This window comes from Balaenoptera physalus (genome assembly GCF_965194825.1).
Source record: "Balaenoptera physalus genome assembly, chromosome: 10".
In the NCBI taxonomy this organism is placed as follows: Eukaryota; Metazoa; Chordata; class Mammalia; order Artiodactyla; family Balaenopteridae; genus Balaenoptera; species Balaenoptera physalus.
The window spans coordinates 113,472,226-113,488,949 of NC_138889.1; the positions used below are offsets into that span (position 1 = coordinate 113,472,226).

General features: G+C 65.6%; 1 protein-coding gene across 1 annotated transcript in view; it reads right to left on the bottom strand.

Annotated features, from left to right (window-relative positions):
- MUC5AC (mucin 5AC, oligomeric mucus/gel-forming) overlaps window positions 1-14,775 on the bottom strand; it is a gene marked incomplete at its 3' end in the record, with an annotated part of 31,561 nt that extends 16,786 nt beyond the window's left edge. Inside the window, exons 1-30 of the mRNA XM_082476822.1 lie at window positions 14,425-14,775; window positions 12,723-12,797; window positions 11,680-11,739; window positions 11,243-11,504; window positions 10,810-10,924; window positions 10,353-10,443; window positions 9,464-9,573; window positions 9,128-9,341; window positions 8,905-9,030; window positions 8,564-8,681; window positions 8,058-8,196; window positions 7,716-7,826; window positions 7,243-7,312; window positions 7,026-7,163; window positions 6,781-6,945; window positions 6,297-6,391; window positions 5,512-5,638; window positions 5,081-5,336; window positions 4,959-5,011; window positions 4,596-4,696; window positions 4,257-4,408; window positions 3,971-4,109; window positions 3,770-3,883; window positions 3,443-3,622; window positions 2,440-2,679; window positions 2,054-2,210; window positions 1,532-1,660; window positions 1,122-1,284; window positions 605-648; window positions 331-519 (exon numbers count right to left, since the gene is read on the bottom strand). Of these exons, the coding sequence (XP_082332948.1) occupies window positions 331-519; window positions 605-648; window positions 1,122-1,284; window positions 1,532-1,660; window positions 2,054-2,210; window positions 2,440-2,679; window positions 3,443-3,622; window positions 3,770-3,883; window positions 3,971-4,109; window positions 4,257-4,408; window positions 4,596-4,696; window positions 4,959-5,011; window positions 5,081-5,336; window positions 5,512-5,638; window positions 6,297-6,391; window positions 6,781-6,945; window positions 7,026-7,163; window positions 7,243-7,312; window positions 7,716-7,826; window positions 8,058-8,196; window positions 8,564-8,681; window positions 8,905-9,030; window positions 9,128-9,341; window positions 9,464-9,573; window positions 10,353-10,443; window positions 10,810-10,924; window positions 11,243-11,504; window positions 11,680-11,739; window positions 12,723-12,797; window positions 14,425-14,497 (4,006 nt within the window). The 5' untranslated portion in view covers window positions 14,498-14,775. The remainder of the gene's footprint in view (window positions 1-330; window positions 520-604; window positions 649-1,121; window positions 1,285-1,531; window positions 1,661-2,053; window positions 2,211-2,439; window positions 2,680-3,442; window positions 3,623-3,769; window positions 3,884-3,970; window positions 4,110-4,256; window positions 4,409-4,595; window positions 4,697-4,958; window positions 5,012-5,080; window positions 5,337-5,511; window positions 5,639-6,296; window positions 6,392-6,780; window positions 6,946-7,025; window positions 7,164-7,242; window positions 7,313-7,715; window positions 7,827-8,057; window positions 8,197-8,563; window positions 8,682-8,904; window positions 9,031-9,127; window positions 9,342-9,463; window positions 9,574-10,352; window positions 10,444-10,809; window positions 10,925-11,242; window positions 11,505-11,679; window positions 11,740-12,722; window positions 12,798-14,424) is intronic.
- Between the last annotated feature and the right edge of the window lie 1,949 nt (window positions 14,776-16,724).

Consider the following 16,724-nt stretch of genomic DNA (forward strand, 5'->3'; position numbering starts at 1 on the left):
CGGAGGTGCCTGGCCCTGGGGCAACGCAAGGCGATCGGAGAGCAGTGGATCCAGGCAGGGACTCCCCAGCTGGGCTTCCCGTGGTCCTCTTCCCAGGAACCAGCCTGGGATACCTTTGCTCACAGCCCCTGCCCCGTGCTGGGCGCCTCAGCCCTGAGAGCATGACTGGGGACATGGGACCTGCCAGGCTCAAGGTGGCTGGCCCTTCCTGGCTGCGGGCTGGCGGGCACAGGGACATGCCCTCTGTCCCGTCCTGGCTCCTTCCTGCTTCTTGGGGCCAGGGGTGGGGGGACGGCCCCACCCAGTCGGCACCCCACGTGTCTGCCTTACCGAATGGGGTTGTAGAGAAGATGAAGGTGGTTTGGGGGGTGCGGGGGGTAGGGCTGCAGGCTTCGACCCTCCTCTCGATGGTGCCGTTAGCCCCACAGTGGGCGGAGATGCAGCCCCCCGTGCCGTCCGTCGTGTGGTAGATGACTTCCCCGGGACGGAAGTGCTTCCCGTCGTAGGTGCAGACACAGGCTGTGGGGAGGACAGGCGGTTAGGGGGCCGGGGCGCAGGCAGGGACCCGAGACCCCGGGCACAAGGAGGGCTGCCCACCGCTCACCCTCAGAGTCGTAGGTGCAATGCACGCCGCTCTCGGTGCAAACGCTGGCGACAGAAGGGAGATGAGTCTGGGGGTGGAGACTCACCCAGGGGCAGGCAGGCAGGGGAAGCCCCACTGGGGTCCCTGGGGGCCATGCCTCAGCCCCAGAAGTCACACCCTCCCAGGGAGCCCTTCCTATCAATGACCGGAGAAGGCAGTTTGCGCATAGCCACTGAGCCTCCTGGACCTTCTGAAGGCCACTCCCTCTCCAGGGTGTCTTCCCAGAGGTCCTTGGGCCGTGTCACGCCTCAGCTTCCCCTCTGGCCTCTTCCTTCACCCCCAGACCCCCCACCCTCATCCTGCATAAAGGAAGCTCCCTGTTGGACCCCACAGGAAACCCAGGCTGGGGGACCCTCTGGCCCTGAAGGAGGGAGGCTCTGCTGGGGGGTGGCCGGGTGGGGCCTTTCCCCAGTGGCGGAGGGCTGGGCGAATCCCCAACGTGCTCCAGGGTCTTCTCGGCTCCCGCCAAGCGTCTCACCAGTAGTGGCAGTTCTTTTCCAAGGGCACCGTGGAGCCCGGCCGGTAGGACTTGCCCTGGACACGGCAGGGCGTTGGTGGGGTTGGGGTTGGGCATGAAGCTACACATCGCATCTGGTCCTCATCGAAGATGGGGGCCTCTGACGGGCACTTGGGGTAGCAGCCTGTGGACCAGAGAGGCCTGAGTCCCAGCCACACCAACTGCCCACTGCCTCACCCCCGCCTCGACTCAGTCCCCAGCCCTGGACCCCATCACGCCGTGGGCAGCTTGAGGCTATGGCCGCAAAGGCACCACGAGGGTCAGGAGGAGCCCAGCCTGGCCAAGGGTCCCAGGATCCCCAGGACAAACCTCAGCCCCAACCACCAGCTCCCCAGCACGGCCCCGCCCAGACCAGCAGGGCAGCAGTGCACCTTCCAGGCCGCGGACGTCGTGCAGGTACTGGCCGCGGGGGTTCCGGCAGGTCCTCAGGGAGGGGGCCCCGCAGGGCTGGTAGTGCCACTCGCACTGGCCCTGGGGGTTGTAGTAGTCACAGAAGAGGGCTGCGGACAACGGGGGCGGGCTCAGGGCCGGGCGCTCGGCCCAGGGGGCCCCGGGTGGAGTGCCGCCCTTGCAAGGACAGCCCCGGGGGGCTCCCCTGTACCCCGATCCTTGACCAAGTCCTGTGAGCTGTTCTGAAGACACGTCCCTCCTCTGTGCCTCCCGGGCGCGGCCTCAGAGGACATGGGCCTAGGATGCCCAGGGACAAGAGGGGGCAGTGGGGAGGGTGGCGGGCTGGTTGTCAGGGGCGCCCACCCACGGCAGCCAGTCTCCATGGTGGGGGGGGTGTTCTGCTGATTCCCGTCAAGCCCTTCCTCCCCTCGCACATTCAATACCACTCTTGTCACTCCCTGTGTCTCCGCCCCACCCTGACGGACACATCCGTGGGCACTCACGGCAGACGTCCGGGGTCCGCCAGGACACGCACACGCCCGCTTCGTGACAAGCCTGGGCGTAGGCGGCCACGGCCGTGCAGAAACACTCGCAGTCGCCCCCCGAGTCGCAGGCGCACGCGTCGCTCACGCAGGCCTCGTAGTACCTGGCCGACTCCACCTACGGGAGAGAGAGGCTTCAGACACTGGGGGAGCCGCCATCCCTGTGGGCTCCGGGGAATCAGTGCAGCTTGGTGTCGGCCTCGGCCGGGTTCCCCTGGAGCTCGTTGTCCCACGAGGCCGGCCAGACTGGTCCTCATGGCCACAGCTGGCCCTAGAGGGTGGCAAAGAGTCACTGCTCCCATTTCTGTCCCTTCTTCCCCAGGCGCCTGGAGGAACACCCCGCGTACGTGGGCGTGGCAGGCGCTGAAGGTGGCGCTGTTGACGACGCTGCACTGCTTCTGGGCCCAGGACTTGCGGTACGGGTTGGCGGCGCAGGGGTCCTTGGGGGCCTGGGCGTCCGGGCAGGACGGGGAGAATTTCCAGCTGTTGCCGAACTCCAGCGCGTCGCCCACCACGGACTGGCTCCGCGTGGTGAAGTCGTTGAGGGCATTGTCGTCAAAGTTCCCGCACAGCCCGCAGACCCTCCCCTGCGGACGGACAGATGCAGAGACGGCACAGGCTCAGGGCAAGCGCAGGAGGGGCCCTGCGACCTCACTCGCTCCCCCCCACCCCGGGGCCCTCAGGAAGAGCCCCACTGGGCTCTGAAGTCTCCAGGAGGGGAGGGCACAGGAGAAGCAGCCTAGTGGCTATGGAGTGTCCCCGAAAGACAGGCTCAGGTCCTGACCCGGGACCCACGAGTGTGGCCCAAAGTGGAAGTAGGGTCTCTGCGGATGCAATCAAGTTAGGATGAGGGCATCCTGGAGTGGGGGGTGGGTGGCTGATCCAGTGGCCGGTGTCCTTACAGGACGAGGGACACACACAGAGTGAAGACAGTAAAGGGACGTTGTAGGCAGAGGTTGGGATGATAGGGCGCCTGGGGCCACGGAAGCTGGAGGAGGCGGGAAGGATCCTCCCCTCGAGCCTCTGGAGGGAATGTGGCCCTGGGGCATCTGGTTGGACTTAGTGTCCAGACTGTGAGAGAAGGGCCACCAGTTAGGGATCATTTCTTCTAGCAGCTGCAGGACCCGGACACGGCCGTGGGTCTCCTACTGTTACCTCCTCTCTATCTCTCTGCCTCTCTGTTTCTCTCTGTCTGTCTCTCTGTCTCTCTATCTCTCTCTGTGTCTCTCACGCTGTCTCTGTGTCTCTCAATCTCTCTCTGTCCCTCTGTCCCTCCCCCACCCGCACCCCCGTCTCTGGCCGGCCCTTGGTCTGGGGTGAGGGCGGCGTCCTTCCTGGGCAGGGCCTCACCTTGAACTCGGGGCTGAGTCTGAGGAAGATGCTGGTCCCCTTGTCCCACAGCAACACCAGGCTGACATCCGTGTCTACCACGAGGTAGATGCCCATCTGGCGGATGGAGAAGGGTGGCAGCTGCCCCTGTTCCTTCTCGATCACCTCCACGTTCCCGTCACTCAGCTTCAGCTCATAGTTCTGCGTGGGGCAGGGCCAGTGAGTGTCTGGGTGAGGACCCCGTTACCTGTCGAATGGGTCCACGGCCCTGCGGCCCCTGTCCCGGCTCGGCCACGGGAGCGCGGCCTTCCTGGGGGCTCCCCGCCAAGCCCCCCGTCCACTGCTCACCCCCAGGAAGATCTTGATGGCCTTGGAGCAGGTGGTCCCGGTGGTGCCGCAGGGGACGTTCTCGGTGATGACGCGGAAGCCATCCTGGGCGCTGCCGTTCCCCCCGCAGTGGTCCTGGGGAGGCCGGGGTGGGACTGAGCATGCGCCCCGGGGCAGCACAGCTGGCCTGCGGGGCGGCGGGAGAGCTCGGCAGCCACATACCTGAAGCAGCGTGTACTCGCAGTCTCCGCTGAAGCTGTAGCGCTGCCCGTCGAAGGTGAGGTAGTGGCCGTCGCCGTACACTGCGCAGGTGGCCGGGCAGGGCTGGTCTGTGCACTGCCACATCCTGCTCTTACAGGTGCTGGGGCAGGGGCGGCAGGCATCAGGCCCAAGCCTCCCTCCTAGCGGGCCAGCTGCCTGCCTGGGTGGGGGCAGGACTTGCCGGCTGGGCTGTACCTCCCGCTGCAGGGAACCCTCCCCCAGATGGGGTCCGAGCCCCTCCCCGTACCAGGTGTTGCAGCCCACCCGGATGATCTGGCCCGGCTCGTAGCTGGCCTCGTTGTGCACACAAGGGCAGTCGGACACAGGGATGCAGCCGCCGTCGCCATTGGCCACCAGCCCGTGGGGACACACACAGCCCGGCACACACTGGGAGCTGTACTGTGGAGGCGAGGGGAGCAGACACAGCTTAGTGGACCCCCAGGGCCTGCAGCGGGGCCACAGGGATAGAGGACCAGCAACCTGCGGGCAAGGGTCCCCGGGGGCCAGCGAGTGGGCTTCTCCACAGGTGCCCATGAGCGCCGAGCAGCTGTGGGCTTGTTGGAGGGGGGTCGCTGGGGACACTCACACAGTCCATGTCCAGGGTGTGGCAGCTCTTCTGACAGCCGGCCCCAGCGGCCCCAGGCGTGGTATTGCGGCAGTCGAAGTAGACCATGGGTGGGGTACAGACTGGGGAGGGAGGGGCCATTCAGGGGACCCTGACGCCACCTCCCAGGCTGGCTTGAGGGACGTGTTTCCCGACGGCAGAGTTTGGCCGCCCCGGGGTGAGCGTGTGAGTGCGTGGGCAGGGTGCCCACACTGCTGAGCCCAGAGACGCTGATTGACACCCCCCAGCCTCACTGACTTGTGGGCATTTAACCCGGTACTTAGGTAACTTTATGCAGAGATAACCGAGGGCCCCCTCCCTCCCCCTCCCCCACTCCAGGCTCACCTGGAGCTGGAGCGTGACCTCCGATGCAGGTCAGTGTGCCCTGGGTGCAGGTGCTGCAAGGAGAGAGTGGTCAGAGAGCCCCCCAGCCTCGCCCACCCCACCCACTCAGCAGGGGCTCTTACCAGATGACCCCCTGCTCGTGCGTCGACTCCCCATCGGGGACCACGGAGCCCCCACGGTAGCAGGGGCAGCTGGTGGCCGGCACACACTTGCCCATATCATCCAGGAAGGTGCCGTCAGGGCAGGTGCAGCCGTCCACGGGAACGAAGCTGACGCTGCAGGTGACATCCGTGTCACTCCGGGCCCGGCAGGTGGGCTGACAGGTGCTGATGTTGTAGAGGTAGGTCAGCGACTTGGGGCAGGTGGTCATGGGCTTTGCTGCAGGATGCCAGGAGGGGGCAGCACTCAGGACAGGGCCGGCCCCCCTGGCTTCCCTGTTCCCGCCAGGCCCTTCGTCCTTGATGGGGTCCCGGGATACTGGCCTGGGCGCTCCTTGGCCTCTGAGCCTGGTTGGGGAACGGGGGCCATGGGCCATCCACCCTGGGACACTCACTGCACACGCCGTCCCGCCAACCGCCGAGCAGCACGCCCCGGGCGGCGCAGGCCCGCACGTAGGAGGACAGGGCCGCGCACATGCAGTCCTCACTCTTCTCGCAGCTGCACGTGTCGAACATGCAGTTCTGGGGGGGGCATCGGGACGTCAGGGACACCAGGCCACACACGGTGAGCTTCCCCCGCACTGCTGCCGGAGCCCCTGCCTCCCCAGGACCCCCCCCCGAGCCTCACGGGGGTCCCACTAACGTGCACAGAGCATCTTGCAGTCACACCCCTGGGCTGGGGGGCAGGGGTGCTGGAAGGACCACAGCCCCTCATCTCTGTGACCCAGCAGTCCAGCCCTGTGTAGTCAGCCTTAGACACCAGTTTCTCATCTGCACCCCGGGGCCAGCGGGCTACTCACTCCCTGGGTGTAGCCCCTGTGCCTAGCGTGGAGCAGGAGGACAGGACGGGCTCAGAACTGCAGTAGGTGGGTGAGTGAGTGAGTGAGTGATGGATGAATGAGTGAGTGGATGAATGAGTGAGTGAGTGATGGATGAATGAGTGAGTGGATGAATGAGTGAGTGGATGAATGAGTGGATGAATGAATGAGTGAGTGAATGAATGAGTGAGTGAATGAATGAGTGAGTGAATGAATGAGTGAGTGAGTGAATGAGTGAGTGAATGGGGGTGGGAGAAACTGGGGGTTGAGAGACTGGCTGGGCCCAGACGCTGCTGCCACGGCCCTTGGGACCCTGAGGGTGGCCGAGTGGTCCAAGGGTAGAGGCAGGTGGGTGGCATTACCGAGTAGTAGGCGCTGGGGTTCACAGCAGCGTGACACCGGGCGAAGGGGCCGTGGGGGTCTGTCAGCCGCGAGCACCAGCGCTGAGCGTACTTCTCTGTGGACGGAGGAGGGGGGCGGTCAGCGAGGCTGGACAGTCATGTCAGGCGGGAGCTACATGGAGGTGAGCAGCTTTCCTTTTAGCCGGAATTCCTGATGCTCCGTATAAAGGAGTGCCAGGTGTGAGCAGACCTCGGCTACTTCCCGAGCGCCCCCCAGCCTGGTCCCCCCAGGAGAGGAGGCAAGGAGGGTGGGCCTCCACTCCCCCCAGCACCCTGATCCTCTCCTCCCGGGGCTCACCCGGCCAGAACAACGCATGTTGACTCTGCCTGTTTACCTACCACCTGACTCGCCCTTCAGGCCGGGCCCACAAGGAGCCCATGCTCAGACCTCTGGCCCAGGGGCCCCGGCACCAGGTGGGCCCGCGAGGCCGCTGGACACACATACCGTTCTCCACGCTGAGGGAGCAGGGGTCCTCGAAGCCGTTCTTGACGTTGGGGCAGGCGGCCTGGGTCTTCCAGGTGTTGGCGAAGGCGGCGGCCGTGCCCTCCACCACGCCGCTGATGGTCCGGAAGTCGTCGGCCTGGTTCCGGTTGAAGTTCCCGCACAGGCCTGGGGGCGGGGGTGGCGTGAGGCCCCTGTGTGCTGGGCTGCGGAGGGTGGGCTCGGGTGCTGGGTGGTGACCCTCTTACCGCAGGTCTGCCCCCGGAGCTGGGGCGCCAGCCTCACGAACACCTGCATGACGGGCACCAGCTGGATGTCCAGCTGCAGGCCCAGCTGGGTCTGGGCGATGATGAAGAAGGTGGAGGGTCTGAAGAGCGTGACGTTGGCTGCAGACACAGGGGACCAGGTCTCAGTGGGCGCAAGGGGCGGGGCTGTCAGGGGGTGGGGCAGGGCAGGCGCCCTCACCTGCCGAGAGGGGCAGCTGGGTGTAGATCTGGTTCACAAACACCTCCCCGCTGGCCTTTACCACGAAGACCTGGAGAAGCACATGACAGGGCTCACGATGGCCTCCCCAGGGCAGAGGAGGGCTGTTGACCTGGCCCCCCATCCCCCAGGCTCAGCCTGCTCTGCTAAGCTTTCCGCGAGGACCGGACCTTTTTTTGGCGACATGAAAACCAAGAGATTTACTAAAGTAAAAAAGTCAACTTCAGCAGAGAAGCTTCCTGGCCTCATGGGGGAGGTGTGGAGGCCCCATGCCAGTCCCTGAGCTGTTCCCTTTGGGGACGGTCACTCAAAAGAGCCACAAGAGGTGGAAGCAGGGAGTCAGTGGGAGGGTCCTCGGGCCGTGCCTGGGCCACCTGCTGCCCATGTGGGATCAAGGGCTCGGGCAGAGGTCACTTGCCGTGAAGGACACCCCCAGCCCCAGGGTCTGCACTCACCATGTGCCCCCCGCCCAGGATCAGCGTCAGGCTCTTCAGGCAGGTCTCGCTGTCGGTCAGCCCACACCTGCGCAGCTCGGCCAGCACGGTGAAGGCGCTGCTGTCACAGGGCTGGAAACACAGGTCCTCACCCAAAGCTCAGCGGCCCCCAGCCTGCCTCACCCTCCCCTCCCCACCACCTGTCTGCCCGCCCAGAGCTGGGGTGGTTTCCTGGAGGACTCGGCATTGGGGATCCCGAGGTGGCCCCAAATGCAGCACCTACGTGCAGCCCAGGCTGGGGAAGGACACGTGGGCCCACGGCCTGAAAGCCGCTCTCTCCGGGGGGACCCTGGGGCCACGTACCTTGGCCAGCACGTAGCTGCAGTCCCCATGTACCGTGTACTGCCGCTCGTCGAACGTGGAGAAGTGGGCACCGCCCAGCACCGAGCAGGTGCCCGGGCACTGCACCTCCTGGCATCTCCACCGGCCTCCAGAGCAGGTGCTGAGAGCAGGGAGCGACCACGTGGGTGCCGGTCCCCGGGAGCAGCCCGCCCCCCCAAGATGGCAGGTAGACTTGCCCAGGCCTGACTGCATCACCTCATAGACTGGAGCCCATCAGCGCCTGCCCAGAGAGCCACTGGCCTCTGCCTGGGGACCTGCGTGGGAGGGGACGAGCAGCCCCGGGGCCACAACCCCCAGAGGGGCCGGCCCGGGTGCATCCAGGGGGACCAGAGGGCAGGGGCCGTCCCTGGGCATCTCCGGTGGAGGGGAGGGCAGGGGCCGTCCCTGGGCATCTCCGGGGGAGGGGAGGGCAGGGGCCGTCCCTGGGCATCTCCGGGGGAGGGGAGGGCAGGGGCCCAGGGTCCTACCAGTTGGTGCAGTCTGTGGAGTAGCCGGTCCCTGGAGAGTAGGTGGCCCCGTTGTACACACAGGAGCACTGGGGCACCGGGATGCAGCCAGCATGGCCGATGTCATCCAGCACCGTCCCTGCAGAGGCAGGCGGGACACGTGGCAGGTGCCGGACTGTGTCTACCATGGGAGTGTGTGGAGGGGACAGGCCCTCTGCCCACAGTGGCCCTGCCCTAAAGGGTTCCTCAGACCCAGGGGCCCAGGGACGCCTCGGGCCACGTCAGAGGGGCCTTCCTTCCTGAGCACCCACGGTGCCTCTGGGTGATTCTGGGGGGCCAGCGGGGGTGGGGCTCCATCTCACCCTCGGGGCAGAAGCAGCCGGCGACGCAGTGGTCCTCGCAGAGCGGGGCGCGCTCGGGGTTGGAGCAGGTGTCCGCGCAGGGCGACCCGCACTCGCGGTACTGCATGTTGAGGGGGCACGTCTGGGCTGCAGGGAGGGGGATGGGGCCCACGTCACGCCCTGCCCCTGCCTCCGGCCCGAGGAGGGACCGCATGGCAGGGCCGGGGCCACGCAGGGCACTCACGGCAGAGCTGGGGGCGCCGCCAGTCCAGGGGCAGCCCCCCGGCGTGGGAGCACTGGCGCGAATACTCGGCAAGCGTGTGGCAGAGGCAGCTGCTGAGGTCGGCCTGGCCGCAGCGGCAGAGGTCTTGCCGGCAGGCCTCGAGGTAGCTGCTGGTGTCCACCAGGGCGGCACAGTCCGAGAAGAGCTCGCTGCTCAACATCGCCTCGCAGATGCCCTGGGGCAAAGCCGGGGCACTCAGTCCAGGCTCTGGAACATCCCCTGGCTCACGGCCCCCTCCTCGACTTGTCCCCGGGGCCGTGGGAGCAGGAGGCCACCCCCGTTCACTCTGGGACTTACAAAACCGGTCAAGCAGTTCGTGGGGGGCTCAGGGGCGGGGTCCTGACACCGCTCCGTGGGGCCGTCCATCTTCTGCAGATTCCCAAACTCGGTGGGGGTCAGCTTGATGTCTGCCAGAAGCACAACACCGGGCTCTTCGCAGGCTCCCAGCGCCCCTCGCTCGGGGCGACCGGGCTATGCCTGCCTTGCCCTTCCACACTGCCGGTTTAAGTGGCGGCTACACAGGACTTTCGGGGAGTCTGGAGATGAAATGAGGAACTCCCGGGCATTCGGGGCTGCAGGGCAGCGGGCTGAGGTCCGCTAACTGACGCTCCGCTGGCCCAGGGCTGGAGAGTGACCCTGGGCCCCTGCCGGCCACTGCTGGGCCCCCCGGGCAGGCTTCCCCTGAGGGAGTCCCTTACGGATGGGCTCTGCATGGGGCTTCATGGGCCTGACAGTGGGGACCCTGGGATCGGGGCTGCAGCAGGTGTGGGTCACATAAAAGGCCACTGCTTGGCAAAGTCTCAAGGACCAAGAAGCAGAGACAGGGTCTGGATGGAGGCCGGTCTTCGATTTCAGAGGAGGGTGTGTGACGGGCACTGAGAACAGGAGGGCTCAGTGGGGGCTGCCCCGCTGAGAGCGTGTGCTGGGTGGGATGGGGTGGGGGTGAGTGCACGTGAGCGCACCCGTGCGTCTGTGTGTGCCGGGGCGTGCCAGAGTCTGTGCACACGTGTGTGGTGTGGGTGCGCGTGCATGCTGGACCTCGAGTGTGTGGGTCTGCGTGCACGTGTGGGTGCGTGCACGTGCGTTAAGACTGAGACCTCTGACTTGGGACCCTGGAAGGCAGGCTTCCAGGGAGCACAGAGATGGAGCAGGCGGCAGGGAGGGGGGCTCGCGCCCCGGGGCTTACTGTGGGAGAAGAACTCGTTGAAGATGGGGACGCCATTGAAGTCTCCGCAGAGCCCGCAGGTCTGATTGGCGTACTTGGCGTCCAGCTCCAGCTGCAATGAGAGGACGCATCAGGCTCCAGCCGTGCCAGGGACACCCCCGGACCAGAAGGACAGACGAGGTTCCCAAGGCTGGAGCAGCTGGGCCTCCTCACAGAGGAGCCTCCCCACTTGCTCCACGCAGTTGGGACCCGGAGCACGGGGTCTGTCCTGGAGGAAACGACCCCCACACGCAGGGTCTCCATCAGGGGTGTGGACCCTGGGCCCCGTTAGCATCTGGGCCCCCATCCTCACTGCCGTGGGGCCGGGGGTGTCTGGCTTTCCCACCCTCCTTCGCCCAGAGCACCTTCTTCCCGCCCTGGGGAGGCTGCCCGGCTGGAGGCATGTGCCTGGTCCCCCGAGCCCGGCCCCCCGCCTCACCAGAAGGCTGTCATCCTGGTTCCACATGAAGACCAGGCCCAGCTTGGCCGCCACCTTCACGTAGCTGCTGCTCTGCTCAATGAAGACTCCGGAGTGGCTGAAGGGCAGCTGAGCTCTGCGGAGAGAGGGCCCAGCTGAGGCGCCACAGGGCACGAGGGGGCGGGCAACATAGGCCTGGGCCTCAGGCAGGGAGGGTCCCTTCGGTCACACGTGTGACAAGGTCAACACGCCCACAAGAGCCTGGAGCTCTGGCATCAGAAGAACGAGGAAGGGGCCGCTTCGGGGGCAGAGTGAGAGCCTGAGCCCCTGGGCGGGGCAGGGGGCCGAGCACGGGGGCCTGGGGGGCACCGCCCCCAGCCCCACTCTTGGGACAACTGCACTTCCCTCCCCCGACGGCCCAGAAGCGTCCTCGCCGTCCGGGGCCCAGACTCACGGGCGGCCGTTGACCAGCACGGAGCCCTTTGTCAGCTCGACGACCATGCCGTCAAGCTTCATGGTGACCCTGCTGGGCGCGGTGTCGTTGGGGCCTGGGCCGCGGCGGAGCTGGAGGTTGAAGTCCTCGTAGGCGGCACCGCAGTGCGCGGAGAAGACGTAGTTGCACAGCCCGGGGAAGCGGAAGACGTCGCCGTCGAAGGTCTTGTAGTGGAAGTCGCCCCACGTGCTGCACACCCGCCCGCCGTGCGCCGCGTTCAGGGCTGTGGGCCGAACAGAGCAGGGCCTTTCCGAGGGTGCCGAGTCTGGGACACCTGGACGTCCCAAAACCTGGGCCCTTATCCACCTGGGAAGCTGCGGTCCCCCTGCCCCCCCACCAGGTCTGACAAGGCAGAGCTCGGCCCACACAGCCCCCGGCCTGGCCTCTCGGGGTCTCACCTCGCACCAGGGGGCTGCTCCTCAGAGGCGGGTGGATGGTCACCCCGCGGAGGGAGTTGCCTGTGGAAACAGGGCGGGTGCCGCACAGCCCTCACCCCCACTGCCCTTTGGTGGCTCCGCGACTGCTCGGATCTGGCGGACTCCAGATCCGGCTCCGGGCTCTGCCGTGTATACGGCCTCCCGGCCGGTGTGAACACCAAGGCCAGCGGGCACCACTGTGGGCTGAGAGCAGAGCACCCCAGGGGCCCCAGCTCTCACACCACGTGGCCCAGAATGCTGTTTGCACTGGGGCTTCCTTGCTCCCGGAATCTCAAAAATGCCTGAATCAAAACCTGGAGACTGTCGTGCAGAGTGAAGTAAGTCAGAAAGAGAAAAACAAATATCGTATATTAACGCATATTCGTGGAATCTAGAAAAATGGTACAGATGAACCGGTTTGCAAGGCAGAAATAGAGACACAGACGTAGAGAACAAACGTATGGACACCAAGCGGGGAAAGGGGGGTGGGATGAATTGGGAGATTGGGATTAACATATATACACTACTAAGTATAAAATAGGTAGCAACTGAGAACCTGCTGGATAGCACAGGGAACTCTACTTTGCTTTGCTGTACGGTAGAAACTAACACAACATTGTAAAACTATACCCCGATTAAAAAAATAAAACAAATGCATCAGCAGCTACGGACAATCCCTTGGGTGCTGACATCAGGCACAGGTGCGCCTCCCTGGGAGCCCCTTTTGGGGACATGCAAACTGAGGTGGCTGGGTCTGTCCCCGAGCCTCCCCTTGCTCTGGGGTGTCTGGCCGTGCTGGGGGCTGACCCTCACCCGCCCTGCCACCACTGGAGTATCAGGTGTTAACTCCAGGGAGAAAGGGACATTCTGTGAGCTCCCAGCGAGCCTGTGACCCTGTCTCAGCCACGCCGGATGGGGATGGCAAGCAGCCTGCAGGGCCCAAGGCGAGTGGCCCATGGCCCCTCAAGGGCTCTTTGACTGCTGGGGCGGGGCGGGGGCTCTGACAGGTGGGGGGGTCCACTCACCGCCAGGCCCCTGGGGGGCAGGAGGGAGGTCCGGATACTCATAGCCGAGCTCTGCAGCGCTGTCCCGGGCCTGGCCTTTGGGAAGAGGAGAGGGCGCTGGGCGTGAGCCGGCCGAAGGACCCACACGTCCCCTCAGAGGATGCACGTAGGGAGGGATGGAAGGTCCAGATGGTGGGGTTCTCTGTGCGGACGGGGGCACTGTCCGGGAGGATCTCTTCCCGGCTGCCGAGCCTCTGAGGTCACCCGGGCCCACGGCTGGGCCGCCACTCCCTTGACCTCCCCCTCAGGTGGCCCCATGAGCATGTGGGGGTGACCCCGGCTGGTCTCTCCAGGGGCCATTCCTTCGTTCACTGTTCATTCATGCCCACCGAGTGTCCACCAGGGCCCAGCCGCTGGTCCCCTGCTCATGACGTAAGGGGACAGGCAGGCAGCCCCCGTCCGGGGGCATCCCATCTACTGAGGGAGCAGACAGTAAAGTCACGGGTCTGCTGCAGCTGGTCCAAAGGCAACCAGAGCTCTGGAGGAAAATTCAGAGCCTGTTGGGGATCTGGGACCAAGAGTGGGGACAGAGCTGCACCCAAAATGGGGTGCTCAGGGCCACTGCACAGGTAAGGGCCCAGCGCCGTGGAGGCCAGGCAGGCAGGGCCCGGGACAGGCAGTGTCGGCCCGGAGGCCTCCCCAAGGACCTCATATCTGGGGTCCTCAGAGGCCGTTCCAAAGGTGCAGAATGTCGTCAGACACAGGCTTGCCATGATCTTGCACAGAGCTGGCATGGCAGGAGGGTGCCTAGCCCCCCACCCGGAGGGGGAGGCCCAGCCCTCCTCTGGACGGGGGGCTGACCCAGGGAGCACGGCTTCACTCGCTCGTGTTCTGGCCCCATTTCTCAGATCTCCCGGGACAACCTGGACTCATGCTCGCCACGTGTCCAGGGAACATCCAGTGGGGCAGCCCTGCCCGGAGTACTCGAGGGAGAGCTTCCCAGTTCTGGGACCGTCTGGCAGCAGCGGGAGACTGGGGACCGGGATGTGCGAGCCGCCTGGGGCAGTGGGGACCTTGGCTAACATGTCATGTTCCCCAAGCCGCCGTTCCGGGAGCCTGGGAGCCACCCCTCGCCCATCCAGGTCCCTCCTATCCCCTGGGAAGCAGAGGAGGGAGGTGCAGCCCAGATGGGGAGGGGCCTCCGAGGACCACGGAGGCTGTGAGCCTCCCTTATCACACCCTCCAGCCGGGACTGAGCCCACCATAGAGAACCAGACAGGGAAAGTGGGCCGGTGAACCGGGGATGCCCGGGGGGGTGTCCCAGGCAGGTGGGCAGCTCTGCCAGGCTGGCCCAGGAGTTCGAGAGTCTGCTCAGACCAGGCTTGGCAGGGGGCAGAGGGCAGAGAGCAGCAGAGACGCACGTGTGGATGAGATCCTGCAGCCGGGGGCTCATAGACGCTGGGCTGCTCCCACCCCCTAACCCCCACATGGACCCCGCAGCCCCCAAGAACCCCTCCCCAAACCCACAAGCTGGAAGCCGCTGGAGCGGGCGCCGAGCTGGAAGAGCCGCTCACGGATGCACTCAGCTTGACCAGAGCCCAGGACGAGGCCTCAGAGCTGCCTGCTGCCCGCCGGGGGCCAGGGCCACCCTAGGATTTGGGGGGGCCCCAGGGGCCCCAGGCCATGGTCAGGGCCAGCCTGGGAAAGCCAGCACGAGCCTTACCTGTGTGCTGGGCACAGGCCAGAGTGAGGCCCAGGGCCCAGAGCAGGGCCAGCTTCCTCCGGCCGGCACCCATGGTGTGTGGGGGGAGAAGTCCCCAGGGCAGCCTCTGAGGAGGGCTCTGAGTCTGCAGGAGCCTTTTGTAGTCCCAGAGCTGGCTCCAGCCCCACTGGCCTCACGTGGGAGGGTGGGGCAGGGCCTATGGTTCCCCTCACCCAGGTAAACAGTGGGCACTGGCTACGGGCTGGCCGGCAGCTGAAGACAGGCAGGGATGGGTGTGTCTGCCAGGCGGGACGTGGTTCCTGAGGGTCCCCCAGTCCTGGCCTCAGGCATCCTCCACCACGCCCCTGCCCCTGGACCTTCCCTGGGCGCTCTCCCGTGCAGCCGGACCCCTGAGTTCCTGGCACCTGGAGTGGCCACTGGCATCTTCCCTGCTGCTGGGGCTGCTGGGGCCAGCCCCACCCTCACTGGAGAAGGGCTCAGGGCGCGGCGCCCCCGGTGACAGGACCCCGCCCCACAGTGCAGCCCCCCGACCAGCACTGCCTGGGAGCCTGGCCGCGCTCCAGCTGGGCGGGTGACCCCAGGCCGGCTCCAGGCACAAGCGGGCCTGTGGCCTCGAGGGGCAGGGGTGGCGGAGTCTGCTGAGCTGCAGAGATGCCGACTGAACCAGCCCAGAAACCGGCCCAGTGGTCTTGGCCCTGATGGGCTCTGGTTGAGAAAGCACCCTGGTGTGATGGACACCCGGCCTCAGACAGTGGGTGTGCGAGCCCTGGGCCTATCAGGGAGCCAGGCGCTGCGGCGGGACCTCCGCCGCAGGGGTCCACACACCCCCACCAAGGCTGGCGGCTCCACTGCCACAGGTGGGCCCAGGCAGGAAGCTCTACGTGGGGCGGAGTGGCAGCAAGGTGAGCGGGAGGGGCTGGGCTGGGTCCCCACCATGCTGGGGAGGGGTCTGGTGGCAGGGGGCACCCTGGAGCCGATCCGAGCATTTGCTTCTGGCTCACTTGGTGCCTGTCCTAAGCTCCTTCTGGTCACCTTGTTTTTGGTCCCTGAGCCATCCCCTCCTCATGCCCCAAACTGGCCCTGGTACCTGGTAGAAAGAATGCCTCACACATAACAGGAGAGTGGGGGAGGGACACGGGGGTGAGTGAGTGAAGGAGTGAGAGTGTAAGAGAGTGAGTGAGTGAATGAGTGAATGAATGAATGAGTGAATGAACGAGTGAGTGAATGAATGAGTGAGTGAGTGAGTGAATGTGTGAGTGAGTGAATGAATGAGTGAATGAATGAATGAGTGAATGAACAAGTGAGTGAATGAATGAGTGAGTGAGTGAGTGAATGTGTGAGTGAGTGAATGAATGAGTGAGTGAATGAACGAGTGAATGAATGAGTGAGTGAGTGAATGAACGAGTGAGTGAGTGGGTGGGTGGGTGGGTGATCACATAGCAGGGGCGTGGATGCGGGTTGAAGGGAGCTGGCGCCACCTCCGTGCCCCCCCGCCCCCCCCCGCCCTCCCTGCAGGCTGGTGTATCACATCCTCACCCTCCCCGGCACGGCTGCCTGGCTCTAGAGCTTGACAGCACGTCACCTGGTGCTGAGCAGGGCAGGCCCCTAGGGGCAGGCCGAGGGGACCAGTCTGGCTCCAAAGGGCTGTGCAGGTTTTGTGGTTAGGATATTGGACATGGGGAACCAGTGCCTTGGTGGGGAGGCTCTAGGGTCTGCAGCTGGGGGCCAGACCCAAGCTGAGGGAAGCTTGAGTGACATGGGTCTCCCCTCCCCACGACCCCAGGAAGGCAGGGAGGCAACAGGTCAACCAGTGTCCTCGGCGTAGGGCACAGGCCTGAGTCCACACCTCGCCCCCGACCCATCTGAGTCACCAGGCATGCATCCCTTCCCGGGGTGGGGGAACCCCATAAGAGGGACCCATGGAGCGGGGGTCTGGAGTCGGGGCAGGTGTGCGGGACCAGTGACCCAGCCTGGAAAACCAGGGGTCTTCTTCCCTGTGACCTCCACAGCCCAGTGGGGGCTGTGGAGGGGTGGGGGGCTGGAAGGGGTCCCTTAAAGCAGTGGGGCAGTGATTCCACCCTCCTGCTCTCAGGGGCCTTCACGCTTAGTGAGGGCAGCACAGGGGAAGGGGCACGGCCGGGGTGAGCCTCGGCCACCCTCAGTTTCCTCATCTGAAAAGGGGGTCCATGAAAACCCCTGCAGGAAGAGGGTTCATGTCCAGGGGTTCACAGTAGGCTGCTGTGTGTGGGGAGCGGGAGCCACACGTGGGGATGGGGCTCGCCCAGGGCGGTGGCCCCAGA